Below are 24,005 nucleotides of genomic sequence, written 5' to 3'. Positions count from 1 at the left end.
CTGTTGGAAAAAAAGCAACTAATGTTTTTAAACCAATTCAATCGCTCCCTCAAAAAAGAAATCATGCCCATTGAAAATATATTTTCAAAGCTACCAAATGCAAAGATCCCACTTTTTTCTTGGTGTTCAGTCTCAGTACTTGGAGCTATAGGCGGATATCGCTTTTGGCAACAAGCTATCGCTGACAGAGACATGCTCATCCTCGTTCTTCCGGTCTCTTCATTGCCCTTCTAACCCCCAAGAGGAACACAATACATCACGGAATAGAGGAATCACTCCTTGATGACATAGTCCTATTCAGCTTGGGTTTCAATGCTGTCCCAAAAGTGTGATCTTGGACAAGTTGTTGACCTCTTTGAGTCTCAGTTTTATTTTTGTAAAAAAAAAAAAAAAAAAAAAAAATCTGTCTATTTTGCAAAATAGACATTTAATGAGAGATATTATGAGGATAATGTCAGGGATATTAGGAGAATTAAATGATGTTAACTAGATTTATTGTGATGACCATTTGCAATATATGTAAATATTGAATCATTACATCTTGTACCTGAAACTAATGTTATATATCAATTATATCTCAATAAAAAAAGAAATAAGTGAGAAGATATATATAGCAAGTGTTTGGCAAACATTAGTTTACTCTCTCTTCTCTAGGTGACTTTCCCTTCTTTCTCTACCTCCATACCTCTCTGACCTTCAGTCTTAGAGATCTTACTCCTTTTCTGTTCTCACCTATTTTGAGGGAATTATCTGATTAAACCCATTTGCCCTAGATTGGGACCATGCCTACTACTTATGTGTATTCCCTACAGCACCATAAGAACCAGCATAGTGCCTTATGCTCCGTTGGTTTAGTTTAATTTAAGTATAATCAACAAATTCATGTGTTACTCCTCCCAAGGGTATTTGAACAACAAACAAAGGACTAAACCAGTGGCTCCCAACTTTGTAACACAAAGGTGTTCTTTATTATTTTTTTCCTATGGGCCTTGTGTTTTGGAAGTTTCCATCTACTCAAAACACTGCATGTATTAAGTAATAATTTGTTTTCCCATTTTATGACTTAAAGACCTGAGTATAAGTAAAAAATAAATGCAATAAAGATCAGGATTCAGTTTATTTGTATAATGAGATGGTTGGGGCTTGGGGGAACCTTATGTGGTTTTATGGCAGGTAAATATATTTCCATTAGGCTTTGAAAATACTAAACATAGATCATGGACCACTATTAGCACCTTTGTGAATGGCCAGGGATTTTGTTTTCTCATATTCGAGAGGTGTGAAGCACAGTACAGATGGGGGTTTACCTTCCCACTTACTTCCTATATGTGTTTCCAAGTCACATAGCTCAGATGAAGCCACCTATTCATCCCTGGGCAGAAATCCTGCTCTGGTAGCCATAATCTTGATAAGAATAATCAACCTTGTTTTCACCATTCACCATTGTCACAATAAATATCATATACTGTGTCTTTTCAGAGTTCATAGACATCCTACTATAACCTATAGTCAGGAATCCCAAGTTGGAATTTTGGTTTTGTTAGTTACCTTGGGGAAAGTTATTTATTTTGTTTGAATCTCAATGTTATAAATTGTACTTGAAATTATTCAAATCTTAAGAAGATATCAACTTTTTGATAGGTAGCCAGTGTCTAGCTTTACTAAAGATACTTTTCATAAACTATCATGGTATTTCAGGCAGGACATAGACAGACAGTCATTAACATACAACAATTTTCACGCTCCCGTCTTCAGTGGACTACCAAAGTTAGAAAGTCACTATAAAATCCAATGAAGTCTTCATTGGAAGCTCTGAATAGGGAAGGTTAAAGTGAGGGTTGACATTTCTTTTTTTTTTTTTTCACTTTTTCATAGTTTATTTACTCTCATAGCTCCTCAGAGGAGAAAGTCATTTCTCCTTTGTTCTAAGAGAACCAAAGAATTTTAGTGGGATAACACGAAGAGGTGTTTCTTTTCTTCTTTTTCATTTTCCATGAACAATCAGTCCTCTTCCTAATTTCCCAAAGAATCAAAGAATTATGATGAAATGTTTCCCTGGTTCTAATTTCATAGTAGAATAATTTTTTTAAAATTTATTTTCAGCATAACAGTATTCATTGTTTTTGCACCACACCCAGTGCTCCAGGCAATATGTGCCCTCCTTAATACCCAACACCTGGTTCCCCCAACCTCCCACCCCAGCCCCTTCAAAAACCTCAGGTTGCTTTTTAGAGTCCTCTTACACTGTTGGTGGGAATGCAAGTTGGTGCAGCCACTTTGGAGAACAGTGTGGAGATTCCTCAAGAAATAAAAAATAGAGCTTCCCTATGAACCTGCAATTGCACGACTGAGTATTTACCCCAAAGATACAGATGTAGTGAAAAGAAGGGCCATCTGTACCCTAATGTTTATAGCAGCAATAAACTGTGGAAAGAATCAAGATGCCCTTCAACGGACGAATGGATAAGGAAGATGTGGTCCATATACACTATGGAGTATTATGCCTCCATCAGAAAGGATGAATACCCAACTTTTGTAGCAACATGGATGGGACTAGAAGAAATTATGCTGAGTGAAATAAGTCAAACAGAAAGAGTCAATTATCATACGGTTTCACTTATTTGTGGAGCATAACAAATAACACAGAGGACATAGGGAGATGGAGAGGAGAAGGGAGTTGAGGGAAATTGGAAGGGGAGGTGAACCATGAGAGGGTTGACATTTCACATGTAGCATATTGTTTTAGAACTTTTCATAAGATGACCCTGACTTTCAGGAAATGAAGTGAAAATGGCAAAAATATTAACCTGAATTATTAAGATGAAAAAGAAATTGTTTTGAAGGATGCTATTCAATGGTGACAAGTTGTGAAGTTCAGATTGCCTGACATAGTAGGAACCATTTCTTGGGGTCAGTTTCCATTAGGTCTCTGGGCTTAAGGGGGTCAAGGCTATGGTAAAGGCAGAGGGAGAAAAAAACATAAAAATGAATTTTAGTTTTTTCACACCACAAGGCGTCTGTGCCAAGGTGCCTCATGTGTGTCAACCTCAAGGAATCCCTCTTCCTAGAAACCAAGAGGAAGTTTCTGAAAACTAGAAAGGAAAGGTATTTCCCCATGTCAATCTAGCTTCCAGAATATTCTGTTAGTGACATATGCCCTTTCCCAAAAACAACACTGAAGTGTTCTGGTGCTAACAACATAGCTTAAAAAAAAAAAAAAAAAGCGGGGGCACCTGGGTGGCTCAGTGGATTAAGCCGCTGCCTTCAGCTCAAGTCATGATCTCAGTGTCCTAGGATGGAGCCCCGCATCGGGCTCTCTGCTTAGCAGGGAGCCTGCTTCCCCCTCTGTCTCTGCCTGCCTCTCTGCCTACTTGTGATCTCTCTCTCTGTCAAATAAAATAAATATAATCTTTAAAAAAAAAAAAAAAAAAAGGCCGGGGTGGGGGGAGAAAGAAAGAAAAGAAAAGTAAAACAGAATTCTGCATTTTTATAAAACTTGATTAAAAAGTCACATTTCAAACTGTATGGTCACCAGAATTACACAGTTATAAAAAACACACACACTTCATGTGGCATCACCAGCCCCTTCAGCTTCTGTGCCTGATTCATTCTTGGCATCTCCATTTTCTGCATAATTATTCCCATCCTTTCCAACATCAGCTTTCCCCTTTTTCCCTTTGGGTACCTTCTCTTTCTTCTTTGCAGGGGCCTTTGTAGGCTTGAAGGAGCAGGTTCAGCAGGTAACCTTGCAGATCTTGTGCTTGGCTCATCCCTCACCTTGACTTTGTCTCCTCTGGCATACTCTTGAGAATTTCTCTTGGGCATGGTGGCCCTGGTAGTGGGACAGAGGCCCTGGATGTGAGGATGCAGCTGCATGTGGGCTTTGTCAATCGAGGGGTCATTCTCGCCTCTTCATCACACTGCTCAAGGATGCTATTTTTAAGAGAGATAATTGCGGTGAATCATCTAAAAGGTGGTCAGCCAGCTCATTTCCCAGACTCTGGAATAGTAAATTGGTGTAGTCTCCTCCAATGACAGCCATCGTCTTTTGAGTTTGGCCTCTTGAGTACAGTGCCGTAGAAGATGTGGAGCCACATAAAATCTCAATGGCAAAGAGATTTGCCAATCAAACTACAGTTGATTAGCAATGTCTGTCATGGGTCCTAGCAGGGAACATAGCTGCACGTATGCCATATTTTTGCTAACCAGCCCTAAGTGTTATAAAGTCTATTTGTAGATTAAATCTGACCAGCCCAATACTCTGTACCTGGATGATTTGTTTTGACTCCTTAAAATTTGCTTTTATCAAATGTTCCCTGACTATTAGGGTTCATCAAAGATTACTGAAGAATCAATTCTTTGAAAGGTCTTGTATTTATTTGCTGAGTTGTTACTGGGACACTGTTACATGGCGTTGTCTTTCGGAAAACTCACAGCAGATATATATCTAGGATTTCAGTACTTTGAGTAATTATAGTTCTCCTGAGCCAGTTTGTCATTCATTCATTACATAAATATTTATTGTCTCCTACAAGGACCACATTATCCTACACATTTTCCAAAAGATACAGTAAATGCTATAACTCTTGCAATTGCTCATGTTTTCCTCATATCCAGATATGTAATCCCCATTTAACAAGTGTATAGGATTTTATGTATTCTGTATACATTCTTCCTGGCTTTAACTCATCTTTCTTATTTTTCTCTTTGCTCCATCTTCCCATTGTTTTTATTTTATTGTTTTGTATTATATGTATTATGCTACACATATTTCTGCAAAAAGGTGAAGCATAAGCAAATCAATCAATATCTAAACGTTTTGAATCTAAGGTTAAGGATACACTACCTTCCCTCTTAACGTAAATAGTAAATGAGTTATAATGTGTGTAAGAGCACTTATTCTTCCCCATAAAGTTCTATCTGAATTAAATAATTATAAATAAGAGCAGCTGTGATCAGATTTTAGTTTTCCATATTTGTCTTTCCCCGTGCTGAAAATAAAGCGATTTAAAAGTTTCTTACCTCATGGTGTTGGATCAAGAAAAGCTTGACATCACTGGCTCAGTATTTGATGCTAGAAGTTGAGGTCCTTATGGGAAACCATTTGAAATGTAGCCAGTGTGAACCCATCTAAGCACGTCAGTTTGGGGCATGGTGTCAGCTTGTGGGTTGTGTTTATTTACATTCTCCAAATTATTCAGATAATAATCTTTCTTTTTCCTGTGGCTCGTAGTGAAGACATTTTATTATACATATTTCAGTGTCTAGAGAATTTCAGTCTTGTGTTCAGCCTGTTCACTTTCTATCAGTTCTGCAAGACTAAGGGAGAGATTTCTATCAGCACGCAGAATAGCCCTACTGCCTAAAATCTGCATGGCATGCTTGAAGTCTATAAGCTAATGATAACTGGATATTATCATCCTAGTTTTTGTTTAGGAAGGGTTCTCCCCCCCTTCCATTTAGTAAATCCTGAAGGAGAATGAAGAATGAAGAAAAATATTCTACTCAAAAATAGGATGAAGGACTGTTTGTTTGTGTTTATACATATGTATATATATGCAAAAAGCCTACAATCAAGATAGCAAGGCAAAAGTTTTTGACCCACTAATGGTGTTTAAACAAGGAAAACATCTTGGTGCTTTTCACTTTTTATATCACCTGAGATAAAAATTTTATTTAAAAAAACAAAAAAACCCTACTGGGGATACAGAGGAGGTCCCGCCACTGTATCAAATTGACAACTAGTAGCAGAATACGAATAAAATACATTAGGTCAAAATACTCAGCTAGTTTTCCACCCCTTACAAAAAAATTCCATGTGGTTGCCAAAGTTATGAGTGGTCATTATCTCACTTTAATGTTTTGTCCAGAATGGGGTGGGTCTGGGAACTCGGTGACCCGAACATTGCCTTCTATGACATTTCACTAATAATGAGCATAGGTGCACTTGGGAAATAGTCTCTTAAAAATACTGGCCCTTTATTGTAATTCTTATTCGTGCATCAGGACAGAGGTTTTGGTTTGATGTGTAGTTGTCATTTATATGTCTGTTCCTCTGTTTACACAGAAACAAATAAGCATATGTATGCACATATATGCACACTTTTGTTTACATGTGTGTCATCAATGACTACAGTCTAAGGCTGCTTACCTATCACCTACAGTGGCTTCATTAACAAACCATTATGTTTGCTGTGTGTTTCATTGATTCACCAGCATTTGATGCACACATCAAATGTTAAACACTGTGCCAAACAGGAGAAATACAAAGACTAATGAAGCATGGGCTCTCAAATAGCCCATGAGCTGATACAGAGACAGATATAACAATAGATTAAACACAATATAAGTTATACAACTATTTGAATTGGGTGTATATAAAAGAAACCCCAAACTAATAATAGCTTAAGCACATAAAGGATTTACTCTCTTTAAAAAAAAAAAAAAAAGAGGGTGCCTGGGTGGCTCAGTGGGTTAAGCCGCTGCCTTCAGCTCAGGTCATGATCTCAGGCTCCTGGGATCGAGTCCCACATCGGGCTCTCTGCTCAGCAGGGGGCCTGCTTCCTCCTCTCTCTCTCTCTCTGCCTGTCTCTCTGCCTGCTTGTGATCTCTCTCTGTCAAATAAATAAATAAAATCTTTAAAAAAAAAAAAAAAAAAAGACAGGATGCAATCAGTCTAAGTGAGGTGAAAGACCAGGCTCTTTTTTCCCATTCTGTCCTCCTTACTGCAAGGCTTCTGTTCTCAGGATTGTCTCATTTTTTATTTCAGCACCTGGAGCCAACAGGAAGGAAGGAGAGTAGGGGGCAGGTGGGGTCATCTAAGTTGACTTCTTTTAAGTAATCTTCCCAGAAGTCCCACAGAACCCTTCCACTTTTATTTCATGAATTGCAAATGGTCACAAAGCCAGTGGAAAAAAAAAAATGTGTTCTTTTTAACTGGACATATTGCCACCTGAAGTAAAACTGGAGTTCTGCTATTAAAAAAAAATAGGGAAGATGGATGTTGGGTAGCGACCAGTAATCTCTGCCACATAGACTCATGAACAAATGGCTAAAGAAGCATAAAGTAATAAGGCCATTCACTCTGGAAACTAAAAAAGTCTTGTTTGAGGAGCAGACACTTAATTTGGGATTTGAAGGATGAGTAGGAGTTTGCCAAATAAAGAATTGGGGAAGAGCACGTTAGGCAGAAATAGTGGTATGTGCAAAGGCACAAAGAGACCTATCATTATAACTGCCAAATAAACCCATTTCTGTATTTCTGTTTTTTCTTTGTTATTAATAATAGCTCTCAAAGTCACAGTTTAACTAATTTTTAATTACTCTGTTATCCCAGACCAACACATTGAGACAGACTGAGATACGTCAATAATGATTTTCTTGATATAACTGCAAACAGTTTTCTACTGGGACCAAAATAAGAACATTTTATCTGATGATAAAGTCTTCCCATGTTTTAAAAATAATTGAGTAAGAATATTTTGGCACCTTAAGAAGGAACTGATACAAAGGGAGAAAAAGTGTATCAGGGAGATGTTTGTCTTTTCAATTCCAAAGTTAAACAAAGCCCAGTTAGAACTCACTTGGTTCATGTCCTAAGGTCCATAAACTTACATCAAGAGCTCTAAGTTGGTGGTCTGGTCAAGTTAGCCTTAAAGTATGTCATCTTCTATTTAGCTGCTCCTAATAGATTCTTACTTTGGATCTGTGAAGTTGGATTTTTCTTTTCTTAAAATGGCTTTGGAGCCATAAGAAATCTTTAGGCTTAGAGAGAGATTTTCATGGTAATCTCCTATTTGGCTTCTTTAGAGACATCAGAGACCACTAAAAATTCTCCAGAGCAAGTTAAATCCTTTGAGAAACCTGAAATTTCTTTAATTTAAGGAATAAGCATAGTTATATTTGAGACGCCTGAGAGTAAATTTCCGTGCTCCCTGCCTATCCCCCTCTATAGTGCGGAGTCTCTTGTAAGATTAAGATTATTTCTTTCCAGCCCCAAAGAACAACACCTGAGTCAATGGTTCTTTGAACCCGGCCAAAATTAGGGTTGCCATGTTTTGTTTTGTTTTCCCAAAGGATTCGACCCTATTAAGGCAACCCTATGGTTTATTCTTCTGACATTTTTTTGTTTTCCTTTTTGTTTTTTGCCAATTTCGGTTTGGATTACCTTCTAATTAGCTGGTAGGTATCTACACATGACAAAAATGTGCAGTACAACTCACAGCAATACGTCCCTTTTGTCTAGCTAACTCTGGAACCTCTTTGGTATCTCAGCTCCAAAGACTCTTCTTCAGGAAAGCTTTCTCTGGCCTCTCTAGCGAGAAATCAAATTCCCCATAATTTATGTTCTCAGAGTATCATGGATCTGTGTTTTATAGTTTGTATCATGATTATCATTTTACATTGATTGTGTGTGATGATTTAAATATACGTGTCTCTGCTACTAGACTCTGAGTCCCAGGAGGGTAGGACCGTATGTGCTTAAACCCTTTGGATTTTGCTCTTAACACAGTGCCTGACCCATAGCAGATCTTTAGCATTGTTGGATAAATGATTAAGTGACTTTTTTGGTGGTGGTGGTAAATAAGTTACTTCTGCCCTCCCATTTCATACCATGTTCAGAATACAAGTGAATATGGAATTATTTAGCTCCTATGTAGGTGCATCTACAGATAAAAAATTTGATAATAAGTTTACTCCAGCTTCATAGAAACACATTACTGAAGTCTTAAGCCAGCATGTGTTGGCTGTGTATGGATGGAGCCTGGGTGAATTCTGAAGAGGCTTCACTGCAGCCTGGGAACATATTGACGTGAATTGCAGTTTGACCACAATGACCCCTTATGGACAGAACCAGCCCTCTTTGCTCCCCGTTATGTTTTCTTGACATCTTTGTATTTCAAAAAATGCCCAATCATTGAAGGAATTACTGCCTTGTCACTTATTTTTAAAGATGCCTGTATGCCTGTGTATAAAAAATACATATTACCACATTTAAAAATAAAACACATATATAACACAATGCTAAATAATTGTATTTTTCAAACCTTTGGCTAAACATGTGTTTGCAATTAATAATTAAAAGTACAAAGAAGAAAAATCAAGCCTTAAAGAAAGGTCATATTAACAACTGGATTTTTGAAAGACAACAATTGTGGGGACTTTCTGGAAAGAAGCCCCTTTAAATGTCACTACAGTTCTCATTTTATTTTTTAATCGAAGACAGTTGTTGAAGTAATTTGGAAGTGGAATAGGTCTTTTGGTACTAGATCTAACTGGAACTATAGAAGTACAACTTGATGCAGTTAGGCTTTGAATTTTTTTGAACTTGAACATTGGAAAGGAAAGAGTAAAAGTACAGCTTAATTTGCCCACATACGTGATAAGTGCTTGTGATTTCGTTAAGACTGATTTGGACTAAGCATAAATGCTATGTCAGATGTGCTTAGAACTCAGCTACTTATTACCAAAGTGACCTTGGCCAGATTCATGGCCTCAGCTATAAATGGAGATGTCTTACATGATCATTCTCAGAATTAATGAGATACTTGTATTGTGCCTGGTGGGACATAGCCAGGCAGAGAGGGCCTCAGTATTGGTTATCTCTGCCACCCTCCACGTCAATGCTCCTCTCCCACCGCACACACATCCAGTAATCTTGCTTCTGGTGGCTGATTCTGTGATTGTTTCTCTTTTCTTAGTTGAAGCACTAGCTAGAAAAGGAACCATTTTCATTACCATTCAGCAGCCTTGGTGGCTCAGTGGTAGAACTCTTTCACCTGTTATGATTCACCAATTCCTATTGAGGGGTACAATTTGCCAAGCACAATAGCAGTTGCTCGGAGTACATCAATGGACCTAACACACTACACCCCTACCCTTACACAGCTTCTAGTCTAAGGAACAATATGGAATGTGAAAATAATCCATGAAATCTTTTCTTCCATAATTGTATTTTTGTAATTTTAGTGAATCATAATTATTACACTGGGAATGATTTCTTAATTAAGGCTCAATCATATCAACAGGTCAAGATCTTCCTCTCTCCCTTACTTCTTCCCTGCCTGCCCCCATCCTCTGCCTCTCCCCCTTCCACCCCCCTCTTTCTGTTTATATATTTGAACTGTAAAAGCATCTTTGTCTATACTGTTTTTCTTCTTCCTTAGCTTGGAAATTTCAGTTGCATTGGTTCCTCTATGGGAAGCATGTTTTAGCCTTCCTCAAAAGTGAAGGGAGGGTCCCTGCATGGTGATGGGCCTCACGATGGAGCCCTATGGTAGGCACCTGGTTGAACCACACATCTCTTCCTCCTGTTAGATTGTCGGCTGCGATCACCAGCTGGGAAGCACCATCAAGGAGGATAACTGTGGAGTCTGCAGCGGGGATGGGTCCACCTGCCGGCTGGTCCGAGGGCAGTATAAATCTCAGCTCTCCGCAACCAAAGGTAAGATGCCACAGAGATGGGGCAATCTGGGGGTTGGCGGGCTAATTGATCTCTTCTGGTCTCGTGCTGGCTCCCCTCAAGCTAGGAATAAGGCCACTACCAAAACGAAGACAAATCTGAACATATTGTAGAAAGCACCATGCACCTGCTTTTGCAGTAGTTTAGATAGAGCAAGTCAGGTAATCCAGAGGACAGCTTTCTCTTGCGCTACAGCAGGACTGAATTTCACGTGGATCAAAATACACTCTATTGACAGACATGCCCGACATGAGGACAGACTGCCCCCAAGCCTCTGCCTGATACATAACATGATGTAGTATATAGCAGGGGGATAGAAGGTAGAGCACATAAATCTAAACAAATTCACTCCTACACCGTGATGTCATGCTGTCTTCATTTACAAAACGACCTCTGATTGGTGCTGATCGTAGGTTCTTTCAGAATTAATATCGGACAGTGATTATAGGAAGCCGTTTACTGACTCTTTCTTCTTCATCTCTCTATACTAGCACAGTGAAGTCATGCTTACTAGACAGTAAGTGCTGGAAATGTCACACCATCGTCTCATATCCTGATGACAACCTTCTAGCCAGGCATTGTTTATCCTTGTGTTTTGAATAAGATAACTGAAGCCGAGAAAGATTATGTGACTTGCACAGTCATGCAACTCTAAAATGGTAGGCCCAAGATTCAAGCCCAGAGTCTGATTCCAGAGCCTAAGCACTTCCTCATTGCTTGGACTGTCCCACAACCCTGCTGATCATTTCCTTGATGGGCCATTTTAGAGCAATTAGATGGATCAAAACAAGGTACCACAAATGTCTGCCCAGCTGGGTCTTGCTGGGGTAGATGGCACGTGTCTAGTGATACCTAAAACAGCCACTCAGTCACACAGTGACTCAGATCATTTAACAAAACACTGTCTTCTGTCACAATCACTGACCTAGGTGCTACATCAGAAAAAAGATAGAAATAAGGCAACTCTTGTAATCAAAGACATACGTTTTTTATAATAATTTGACCTTGCTTGGTAGACTGTCTCCAGATTTTGCCGTTATCTAGAATCCTTCAATAGATCTTTGATTTATCTTTGCACATGTCTCCCCTGGTTTGGGAACTGAGAATGAGTGTCTTTTACTGAATGTGGTTTTGTTCTTCTATTTGTTGACTAGCTGGGAAAAAAACAACTGATGCTTGGCAGGGTGTTTGGCTTTCAGTGGACTTGTAGGTCAAAAAAAAAGGCCATGGATACTAAAGAACTATTCCCAGAAGTCAGGAAAAGTCAGTTTGTCCAAAGGACTAGGCTCTAGACGGGGAAGAAGAGGTGGTAGCAAGGAAGACTAGGGACTTTTAAACACAAGAAACATTGGAGGTACCAGCTTAGGGAACTCGACATGCTAACACCCCTGCCGGCAATGAAAAATGTGAATCTGGGGGGAAAAAAGACTCTGGCAGAGAAAATGAAAGATGAGCTAAGTTAGACATTGATATAGTACATTCAGGTGAGATTTTTTTTTTCTTTCATGTGTTGGTAGCTTCTTCTCTACGATGACAAATTAAAGAATTTGGAAGATGAAAACCAGAGGATAGAGGCATAATTCTTTTCTTTTGTAAATCTCTGGAATCTAGGAATTTCTGCTAGGCACAGATAAAGGGGATGGCTTCCTTTTGTGCCATAACTGCTGTATAGTGGGCTTAGGAGTAAGGGACCCTCCCTCCATTCCCACTCATGCTCTCTCCCTGAACACTCTGCCTGGATAGGTATGGGGGGTCAGTCATCAGGGACCTCTGGGGCCTCAATTGCTGAAATAATGTGGAGAAGCTCTGAAAGAACAAACCAAAGCAAATGAAGAGCCATAAGTCCTCCCCAGATCTGCAAATAGATGTTTCAATAAAAAGTGCTCTACGAGAGTAGGTAAATTACATAATGCATAACCTGATGATTATCCATAAGGACAAAGTGCAATTGATTCATTTACCTTAGTGCTGATGACGCCTCGTGACAAAATAATTTATCTCAATAAAGCCCAACATACACACACACCTCACCACAATCTATAGCAGATGCTGAATAAAGTGCCTCGCTTATGTTTTCTCCACCCCAGAAGAATCTTCTGCTCTACATTTACAGACTGTGAGGTGACCCCCAAGCAGGGAAGAGTAGACCACTCTGCGGGGCCCAGGGTGCTGGCCAGGTGAGCAGTGCTCCACCCCTGAAGGCCCGGTGGACCTATGCCAGCTCTCTCCCCTGTACTCTGCCAAAAGACACTGTGAGCCAACCACGTGCTCTTTACGAACCCCTAGCACTAAGATTCCCCACATTGAACTCATTTTCTTCTGAACTTACATCCAAGATTTCTCTCTTTTTTTTTTTTTTTTTTAATGTTATCAAGCCTTGAGGAAACAAAGAGAAAACAGAAGAGTGGAGAAAGACCATGGTGGGAAGTGCCAGAAGGAAATAGAAAAGTAGGAGGAACTTATCCAATGGCTGCCATTTGCTGGCAAATAAGAAAGAAACCATCTTTGTATCAAAAGATAGTGTAATTGCCTAATACAAATACAGACAAGAAAGAGAGCTAGATCAAAGCACACTTCCCCCCTCCCCACTTTTAAAGGAAAAGGTTGTCCACTGATAGCGTTCAATCTTTCCATCTTTCCTGGTCACTTCCTTTCAACTTCTCCAGCCCGGCAGCAACAAAAGAGAATAAATTTAACTAACATTAACTTTTGATTCTTGAAATTAAAGGCTCACTCTCTTGCAAATTGTACTGGCTTGCACCCCATTACATATTTTCCAAGTATATGCAATATACTTAGAACTGGAGCCAGTCTATTTGCTATCAATTTAATGTCTCCAGCTTTGCAAAACTCTCATATGAATTTGTGTGTTTTGAAATCACCTGGATATCTCGAAACTCCTCGGGGACAGACAGACAAAAAAACAGACCAAACAAAAAACTAAATAAAATGTGTTTCCATATGGTAAAAGAAGTCTTGGGGAAAAAGTAAAGCAGGGAAGAAGAATAGGAGATAAGGCTGGGCTTCCAGCAACAGTGTTACAGGGAGTTGCAATACTACATAGATTGGTAAAAAACAAGGACTCACTGACTGCTAAGATGGCATCTGAACTGAGGCCAAGGTCACCACGCAAAAGTCAAAGGAAAGAGAATTCCAGTCATAGAGGCAAATACAAAGACCCTTGGTAAACACAAATCTCAAAATATTTCCTGAAGTGCAAAGAAGCTCATGTGACTTAAAGTCAGTTTAAAGAAGCCTACAGGAAATGACGAAGGCAGGATTGGTTGCAAGGTGGGATGAAGAATGGCAAAGATATTGTAGGATTTTGTAAGGATTTTGGCTTTTAGTCAGAATGAGATGAGAAGTCATGAGAAGATTTTGAACAGAGGAATGATTTGATTTATTTTCAGAAGGATTACTCTATGTACTGTGTTGAGAATAGACTATAGTTGGTCTCAGTCAGTTGGTCTCCTAACTAGGAGGCCGTTATGGTGAGCCAGCCCTGGGAAGATGATGGCTTGGACTATGGGCAGTGGTGGTGGAGGTGATTCCGTACTGCATTTCCGTGAAACTAAGACCTCACCGATTGAAAGATGGGCTATTATTTTATGCACCACTATGGAAGAAACAAAAGCTGCCACTGAAATTAAGAAATGTTGACACAAAACCTCCTGACCTTTTAGGGTTTTTATGTGATAGTTTTTAAAGATCTACTTTAGATTTAGATTTTCTTTAAAGCATGGATTATTCATACATACAAAAGACCTGAAATGTTATTAAATTGGTAAACAAACTGACAAAAAACTTTTTCTCAAGATCTATAAAGAATGTCTGAAACTTAACACCCAAAAACAGATTATCATGTCAAAAAATGGTCAGAAGGTATGAACAGACACTTCTCCAAAGAAAACATGCAAATGGCTAACAGACACATGAAAAAATGTTCATCATCATTAGCCATCAGGGAAATTCAAATCAAAACCACATTGAGATATCAAACTGTAATTTCTTTTTAATTATTTTGGGCTGAATTTCCACATGTCGTGGGGGTACCTGTAATACAGAATTGTAAAAAGAATTCACAAAAGAAATAAAGTACATTGGTACTGAACTCTTTTTTTTTAACAGCTTTATTGAGGTATAGATGACATACAATATACTAGATTCATAAATTTGTGAATTTTTACATATGCATACACCTGTGAAAACAAACATACCCCTCATCCCAAAAGTTTTGTTGTGCCCTTCTGCTCTGCCAGCCCTGCCTCCTGGCAACCACTGATCTTTTTATCATAATGGATTTAACTACATTTTCTAGAATTTTACATAAATGGAATTATACAGTACATACTATAGTCCAAATGGCTTCTTTTATTCACCATAATTATTTTGAGATTCATTAATGTAGCATGTATCAGTAGTTTATTTTATTTTATTGCTGTATAGAAATTCCAGTGTATGGACGTACCACAGTTTGTTTATTCATGCACCTGCTGACAGGCATTTGAGTTGTTTTCACTTGGGAGGTCTTATAAATAAAGCTGCTATGAACATTCATGTATACATTTTTGTATGGACCTATGCTTTTCATACCTTTTAGATAAATTCCTGGGAGTTGAACGTCTAGATCATATGGTAGATACATATTTGATATTTTAAGAAACTGCTAGACTTTTTTTGAGAGTAATTTACTATTTTGCTTTTCTACCAGCAATGTGTAAGAGTTTCACTTGTTCCACATTCTTTCCATCACTTGATATTGTCAATTCTTTTTTCTTTTAACCATACTAATTGGTACATATTCATATGTCATCATTGTTTTAATTTTCATTTTCCTGATGACTAAGGATGTTGAATATCTTTTCATGTTGTATTAGCCTCCAGTTGCTGCTTGTATCAAATTGCCACAAACTTAGTGTCTCAAAGCAACACATTATTTTATGGTTCTGGAGGGTCAGAACTCTGAAATGGGTCTTGTTAGATGAATTCAGTGTTGTGCGGGACTGGAAGTCCTAGGGGCTAATTGATTTTCTTTGATTTGGCCTTTTTAGCTTCTGTTAGGTTATCTATGTTCCTTGGCATCTTTGGAGTCTGCAGTGTAAAATCTTTAGATCCTCTTCTACCTCTGTCTCCTCTTCTACCTCTCCCAGTTTAAAGAGTCCTCGTTATTACGTTGGGCCCACCCAGATCATCCAAGATAATCTCTTTAAATTCTGCTGATTACCAGTTTTAGTTTCATCAGCAATCGTAATTCCTCCTTAACATAATGTTTTCATCGGTTCTGGGGATTAGAACATGGTCATCTTTAGCGGAGCAAGAGAGTAAAATTATACTGCCCAGTATGGAAGTGCTTATTTCTTCTTTGGGGTAGTGTTGGTTCATGTCCTTTGCCCAGTTTTTATATGTGTTTGGTTTCCTACCATTCGATTTTGAGAATTCTTAATGCATTCTGGGTACATGTTCTTGGTCAGATGTGTGATTCGAAAATATTTTCTCTCCATAGGTACCTTTTTGTTCCCCAAAACTGACTTCATATTAGCTTTCATAGAGCAAAAACTTCTGATTTTGATGAAGACCAGTCATCAGTTTTTTCTTGCTAGGACTGTGCCTTTAACATTGTACATAAGAGGGGCGCCTGGGTGGCTCAGTGGGTTAAGCCGCTGCCTTCGGCTCAGGTCATGATCTCAGGGTCCTGGGATCGAGCCCCACATCAGGTTCTCTGCTCAGCAGGGAGCCTGCTTCCTCCTCTCTCTCTGCCTGCCTCTCTGCCTACTTGTGATCTGTCTATCGAATAAATAAAAAATTAAAAAAAAAAAAAAAAAAAACATTGTACATAAGAACTTGCCTCATCCCAGGTCACCAATCTTCTCCTATATTTCCTTCTAAAATTGCTACAGTTTTATATGTAAGCTTTTATATCAGTGACCAATTTTCAGTTAATTTCTATATAAGGTATATGTCAGTATTATAAGATATATCTAGGTTAATTCTTTTGTGGGAGAGGTATAACAATGTCCAACTCTTCCAGCCTCATTTGTTGAAAAGATGTCCTTTACTCTCTTAAATTGCCTTTAAAATTCCGTCAAAAGTTCATTGGCCATTTCTGCATGGGTCTTTTCTTGGACTCTCTAGACTGATCTATGTGTCAGTCCTTCACCAATACAACATTGTCTTGGTCACTATAGCTTTAAGGGAAGTCTTAAAATAAAATAGTTTGATGCCTCCAACTCAAAGCTTCTTTTGAAACTCATTTGGCTATTCTATATTAATTTCTTTGCCCTTCCATATAAATTTTTCAATCTACTTGTCCCTGTTAATAAAAAATATTGCTGAAATTTTGGTTTACAATTTTGTTAATTCTATAGATTGATCCATGGGGAATGAGCACTTCATGGCTGTCCATTCCTTTAGGTCTTCTCTCATTCCTTTGATAGGCGTTTATTGGTTTTCAGAGTACATGTCCTTGTACTTTCATTAAACTTGTACCTCTTATTTCTTGCCCTATTGCACTGACATTTTATTTTTTATTTAAATATCCAATTCTATATGGCTAGTTTATTTTTAAGTGTTGGCTGCATATTTTACAAACTTGCTAACTCAGTTATTTGTTCTGAGAGTTTGGGGATTTTCTACATAAACTATCATCTTGTTTTACAAATAAGGGTGGCTTTACTTCTTCCTTTTCAAATTGTAAACCACTTATTTATTTTTATGACCTCATTGCACTGGCAAGCATGTCTAATATGATACTGAATAGAAGAGGCAAAAAAAAAAAAAAAAAAAAAAAGAATAGACGAGGCAGTTGTGGATATCCTTATCTCATTTCTAGTCTTAAGAGGGAAAGCATTCAGTTTCTCACCATTGAGTATGAAGTTAGCTGTCCTTTATCACATTAAGGAAGTTCTTTTTTATTCTTAATATGCTGAGAGTTATTATAATGAATGAATGTTGAATTTTATCATGCTTTTTCTGCTTCAAATGATTGTGTTCATATGGCTTTTCTTCCTTAGACTTTTATTGTGATGGTTAACGTTAATTGATTTTCAAATAAAGAATCAGCCTTGTTTTCCTGGGATAAACTCTGCTTGGTCATAATGTATCATTCCTTATCTAGATTACTGGATTTGAATCGCTGGTGTTTTTTCTGAGGGTTTTTTATATCTATGTTCATGAGAAATAGTTGTCTGTAGGATCCTTTTTAAAAATTTTTTTAATAAACATATAATGTATTATTTGTTTCAGGGGTACAGGCCTGTGATTCATCAGTCTTATACAATTCACAGCACTCACCATAGCCTGTCTCCTCCCCAGCGTCCATCACCCAGCCATCCCATTCCTCCCACCTCCCTTCCCTCCAGCAACCCTCGGTTTGTTTCCTGAGATTAGGTCTCATGGTTTGTCTACCTCTATGGTTTCATCTTGTTTCATTTTTCCCTCCCTATGATCCTTTGTCTTGTTTCTCAAATTCCTCATATCAGTAAGATCATATGGTAATTGTCTTTCTCTTATTGACTTATTATGCTTAGCATAATACCTTCTAGTTCCATCCATGTCATTGAAAATGGCAAGATTTGGTGGATTTTGATGGCTGCATAGTATTCCATTATATATATATATACCATATCTTCTTTATCTATTCATCTGTTTATGGACATCTAGGCTCTTTCGTAAGTTTGCCTATTGTGGACATTGCTGCTATAAACATTCAGGTGTACGTGCCCCTTCAGATCACTACATTTGTATCTTTGGGATAAATACCTAGTAGAGCAATTGCTGGGTCATGGGGTAGCTCTATTTTCAACTTTTTGAGAAATCTCCTTGCTGTTTTCCAGCATGGTTGCACCATCTTGCATTCCCACCAACAGTGTAGGAGGGTTCCCCTTTCTCTACATGTAGGATTCTTTTCTTATACCATCTTTGCCTAGTTTTTGGTAGCAGTGTAATGCTAACTCATACAATGATTTGGGAAGTGATTTCTCTGTTTTTTTGGAAAAGATTGTATAAAATTGATGTTATTTCTTCTTCAAATGCTTGGTAGCATTCACCATTGAAAATTCTCTGGGTCTGAAGATTTTTGTACGTATGTACTTAAGTTTTTGAACATATAGAATAAAGTTATACTATATAACCTTCATCTTCTTGGATTCTCAACTTTGTCTCAGCTCAAGGAATCCTCCAGGCTTGGGTTTCCTACCTCCTGAGATGCAGCCAGGAAAATCTTTCAAAGCAGGAAGCTGGGGCAGTGTTAACACTTACCTATCTTTTTTCCTGATTCTCACGGATTGCTGTTCTTCTTTGCCTGATGTCCAACATCTTGAAAACCATGGCTTTATATAATTTTCTGACTTGTGGTTGTTTCCAGGCAGAAAACTAAGTCTGGGTGCTATTAATCTATTTGTCAGGAAAGAGAAGTCTTGATGCTGGGCTCTTAACTCAGGTTTGCAACTGTGTAACTAGCTTTTGACTCTGACTTTGGTAGTATTATTAAGCACTTCTGATTCCTCATCTCCCTATAACCCTCACAACTGTTTAGTTCCAATAAGAGTGTCCCCCTATTATCCTAGAATCTTCTTCCAAGCTGCTGACACCCATTTTGCAAGTTTGATACTGGCCACTTTGGTGTTAGCAACTTTGTTAACTATGTTAACAACTTCGCTGTTAGCAACTATGCAGGCAAAGATAACTGTGGCAGGATTACTGCCTCCGCAAGATAAAATATAAGTCAACATTGGTTGTGGGCTAATATCTGATTTCACATATATTAGAATGTGAGAGATCGTTTGTCTTAGAGTCTGTGAAATATGGTATTTTGACTCTTGTGGCAATAGGATTTTCTAACTGATTAGATATAAATATTAAGTCAAGGTTGGCTCCAAAGTTTTTGGCCTGAATGACTCTAAGGATGAAGTTCCCAACCATTGAGGAAGATTGATCTTGTTTCGCCTCTTGGATATGAGTCCTCCATTGTGTAATGACCCACAACCTCGATGGGGAGAAGTTGAAGGGCTCAAATGCTCAGCTTCACCTTATTTCATTGGATACATTGTAAGGTAATAAAGTTAGCATGAAGATAAAAAATATACTATGAAAACCTCCTCAAGATTGGCAACTGTATGTACTGCTATTTTTATACATAGCCAACCACATTAATGATGACACTTTTGTTTAAAAAAATTATCAGTCTCATAGATGCAGAGGGAAGACTCTAAAAACATACACATCAACAGGTCTAACAATAGGGCAAACTCAGATATCAGAATAGGAAATCCTGTCTCTTCAAAAATTATCATTATGACCTTTTTGTGTTACAGCAATGAATGACACAAAAAAGTCTACATATGATGAGACTGGAAAACAAATAAAAATATTCAATAGAAAGCTGTGGAATATACATATAGCTGTAGATTCTTTGAGGAAATATTTTAGGTAGAATCTTTACAACAATTTTCTTGAGAAAAGACATTTGTAACCGTTATTGGTGAAATGACAGCATTTATGATTCTCATGGAAAGCTTGTCGATTTAATTAAGAAAGATGTTATCTGATCTCTGAAGCAAGTCTTCCAGAATTGCTGACTAAGAACCTAGAAATAGTCCTGACAACTGGCATCATGGTCCTGTCAACAAAGCCAGAATAGATTAGGCCAGATGCCCTTTGTCATAGAGCAGTGTGTCTTTGTGGAAAAGGACACCCTCAGGAATGTGAGGTCCAATGAAAGAGGGTGTACCCTTCTGCCCCACCAACCGAACCTATTGAATTAATCACTAAAGAAATGGGTGATAAAGCCACACTCTCTTAATAAGACAATTATTAAGACATATCCAACAAAAGAGTGGCTTTTTATCAACATGCAGAATATAATATCAATTTTTTTTCCTTTCTGTCAAATTAAGATCACCACTTCTTAAATTACATTTTGAGATAACACTGTGTTAACAGTGTTAATAAAAACTCCCTGGGTAAACTCTTTGGGGATACCCTGGGTTACATAGAATGAAATAAAGTTCTTGGGTTCAGGGTTTCTTTTTCTTTTTTTTTTTTTTTTAAGATTTTTTTTTTTAATTTATTTGAGAGAAAGAGAGAGAGCATGAGAGGACAGAGGTCAGTGAAGGAAGCAGACTCCCCAGTGAGCTGGGGGCCCGACGTGGGACTCGATCCTGGGAGTCCAGGATCATGACCTGTGCCAAAGGCAGTCACCCAACCAACTGAGCCACCCAGGTGCCCCCAGTTCAGGGTTTCTAAGAAACCAATGTGCTTTATGGATTTCCATGAGCAGGGCAGAGCATGTGATATTTTCCTTTATTTTTTTTATCTTGGGTCCCTTTTTCTTGGACCATTTTGCAGGGCTGCTGCTTGGCTGGCCTTTTTTGACACTGAATCTCTGGTACCTAGGAGGGAGCCTGACACTAGGAGACACTCAAAAAATATTTGTGGAAGAAAGACATGAACTTGCCGATTGCCTGATGAGCTGTCACTTGTCCATCGACCTTTTACAGAACCACAAAAAACCAGACCATGACTCTTCATACTTCCTGTGCCTTGTGCTGGACTCTTCAAGTCTGCACCAACTTGAGATGCTCCCTGTTTCCCTGTGATTTAGGCAAGTGCAGGGGGCATGAAGAGACATTCCATTCTAGCCCCATCTCCTGTCTCCATCCTAGCCTCTTCCCCCAACACCCTTCTGGGTTTCTCCCCATCTTCCCTGGGAAGCATACCAAGTTAACACATCAGCCAGAAGTTAGGGTTAATGCCCCAGTAAGTGGAATACGAGTGGCTTCTCACCAGAACAAGAGGGAGGCCGCCTGAGTTGTGTGTGGGTCAGAAGCCTGCCGCTGAGCCTTGCAGAGCCAAACAGAAAGCTTCCCTTTTACTTGCACTTTATTTGACCTGTGGATAAACAAAGACTTTCTATTTCCAGAAATCCCATTGTTTTAACTGCTTTGAGTTTCTTTTGTAAACTTAAAAATCCATGTCTTTATGCAAGACATTTAAAGCTCTATGGGCCCAGTCTGAACACTTTTTGTTCCTTTTCAATATTCTCCTTACATGTTTTGTGCTTACAGCCACAGTCTTGGCTCTCTGAGTTTCAGCCTTTCCTTCAACAATGTATGACATTAAAAACCGCGAGAAGGTTGTAGTGTGAGTGGAATATTCAACATTGGAGAGAACTTGGTAAATGTAACCTCTTTAGGGAAAGAATTGAGAGCATATGATTTTTCTTTCTCATTCAACTGGCTATGTTGGAGGGTTTAAAATCATTGTAAAAATAAACAGTCTTTCAGTTCCTGTCCTTAAGGAGATTTGGAAGAGAAGGAGGAAAGTAATATTTACAAAATGCCTCCTGTGTTCCAGGCTATACATCTATATATTGATATCAATATCTGTATCTTTTTACAACAATATTGTGAGGCAAGTGTGGTTTTCCCTGTCTTACAAATGAGGGAAATGAAGATCAGAGAAGTTAGGGAACTTCTGAGATGCATTTGTAGAAATCAGATTCTCCTAAAGAAGGATAATGGTAAGTCTCAGAACATTGGGTTATCTTTTAGGATTACTCTTATGGAAACTAAATTTTTCCAATGAGAGCATGATAATGTATAATATCAGAAAACTATGTGTGAAACGAAGAATCCCACAGAGCTTCTGAATACACTGGTGAATTTAAAGTGCCTGCTTTTTTCCTTTCCTTCTGGAATGCCCTCCTCTTTTTTGACCATGGGCCTCTCCCTGTACTTCTCAGAGGCTCTATTTCATCATCATGAAATGGAGATTGTAGCATCCTCTTTGCCTATGTCACAAGCTTTGGGTGAAGGAGTAAATGGTGAATTTAGAAAGTGAAACTCTTCAGTGGCAGGTAAATTAGAGGTATTGTTGTCACAGATGTCACAAGTCAGAATGCCTGGGATGTGTTTGAATATAGAATATACCTCTAATTAAAAAAAATAAATAAGTAGGTTCTGCTTCCAGTGAATTGAATCTCAATTTGCAAGTAGAGTGAAAGTAATCCATTTCTAAATCTGGCTGTGATTCAGCATTGGGAAAAAAAAAAAAAAGTGTTGTTTTTTTTTTTTTTAATTTTCAAGCAGAAAATAATAATAATAATTTTCAAGCAGAGAGGGTATGTGAGGGGAAATGTTCATAACCATTCCTGTAACACTTACTATATATAATATTACATGTAGATAGGGTGAAGGATATTAAAGAACTGAGAGGCATGATTTCCGCCCTTGAGAGATTTAACAAATACGAACAAAGATGATTTCTCCTGTTCTTATTTTTCCGAATAATCCAAGATAGTTACTTTGCTAGAAAGAAATTCAGATCTTGATATAATACAGTCATCCTTTGACTATTCAAGTTTATTTTCATTTTCAGAATCTGGAGAAGTTTAGTAATGTAAAACCAGGTTTTAAAATCAGAAATGGAAACTTATAAATTCATTTCTCAATAGATCAAAATTTACATATATGTATTTTAAAAGGTCAGGTCCCCCATAAGTTAACTAGTGACCAGCTTCATTGGCATGTTTTATTTTGAGGGAAATGGACATTTTGATTCCCAAATACTGGTGTTCCTATTTCAAACACTTAAAAGATGATTGTCCTTTGGGGGAGTGTATAAGTCAGTGAATTTATATAGCAGCTAATTGATGATTTTGTATCAAATTATGTGCCTTTAAGATACTCCTTTGTTTCTCTCTAGTGGATGATACTGTGGTTGCTGTTCCTTATGGAAGCAGACATATTCGCCTCGTCTTAAAAGGACCTGATCACTTGTGTAAGTAAGCTCAGTTGTTTTCTTTTGGGTATTGAGAATTTTAGTCACTATTATTTTTTGTTCCCAGAGGAGATTAAAATACAGAAGTGCAAATCCTTCCACTCTATCATAATATGATATTTTGAGGGCTTCTGTTTATCTTTTGGCTGCTTGATGAGATAGCAGAAACCTCAGGGTAATTATCTTTAACCACACTCATCCTGAAAAATACAAAATAGATGCTCCCAATAGGTTTTTCATGAGTCAAGCACATGTTTAGCTTTTGTGAATATTATTTCTCATTCTCTCTCTTCTTCCTCTCCAATCAGTCTCAGTCTTTCTCTTGCTTTGCCTCTCCTTTTTTTTCCTTCTTCCTTCCAACCTTCCCTCCCTCACCTTCATTCTTTCTTCCTTTTCTCATGTTCTATTATTTTATCAATTCAGGGGTCATAGAAGCACCAGACACCCTTAACTGGACATTTAAAGAAAGCCATAGTGGTATGGTTAAACATTCCATGTATTAAAGACAATACAAAGCCCTCATATACTGAAGATAGCTATTGGGATTAAGGATTGATGGGTAATCACAACCCTAAAGATCAAATGGTAGCATGGCCCCACCAGAATTTAGAAAGAATTGATATCTTCACTCCTGCCAAGGCGGTAGTACACAGCTACATATTTTCTTTTTTTTATTATTAGCATTTACTATTGTTGAGAGGTAGACCTGTAAATTACCAGCAGACAATTAGAGGCCACAAACCAGGGAAGGGGTATAAGAGGATAC

At 38.1% G+C, this 24,005-nt stretch overlaps 1 protein-coding gene and 1 pseudogene across 2 annotated transcripts in view; one reads left to right on the top strand and one right to left on the bottom strand.

Annotated features, from left to right (window-relative positions):
• The window catches only part of ADAMTSL1 (ADAMTS like 1), a 908,570-nt gene that overhangs the window by 643,220 nt on the left and 241,345 nt on the right, over positions 1 to 24,005 (top strand). For both annotated transcript variants that reach the window (XM_059141548.1, XM_059141549.1), the window contains 2 exons: positions 10,318 to 10,444; positions 23,165 to 23,239. In XM_059141548.1, the coding sequence (XP_058997531.1) occupies positions 10,318 to 10,444; positions 23,165 to 23,239 (202 nt within the window). The remainder of the gene's footprint in view (positions 1 to 10,317; positions 10,445 to 23,164; positions 23,240 to 24,005) is intronic.
• Positions 3,441 to 3,959, bottom strand: LOC131812266 (non-histone chromosomal protein HMG-17-like; annotated as a pseudogene).

Source organism: Mustela lutreola, chromosome 12 (assembly GCF_030435805.1).
Source record: "Mustela lutreola isolate mMusLut2 chromosome 12, mMusLut2.pri, whole genome shotgun sequence".
NCBI classification, from domain to species: Eukaryota; Metazoa; Chordata; class Mammalia; order Carnivora; family Mustelidae; genus Mustela; species Mustela lutreola.
The sequence above is the reverse complement of the archived record's forward strand: the minus strand, read 5'-3'. Positions and strand labels throughout refer to the sequence as shown.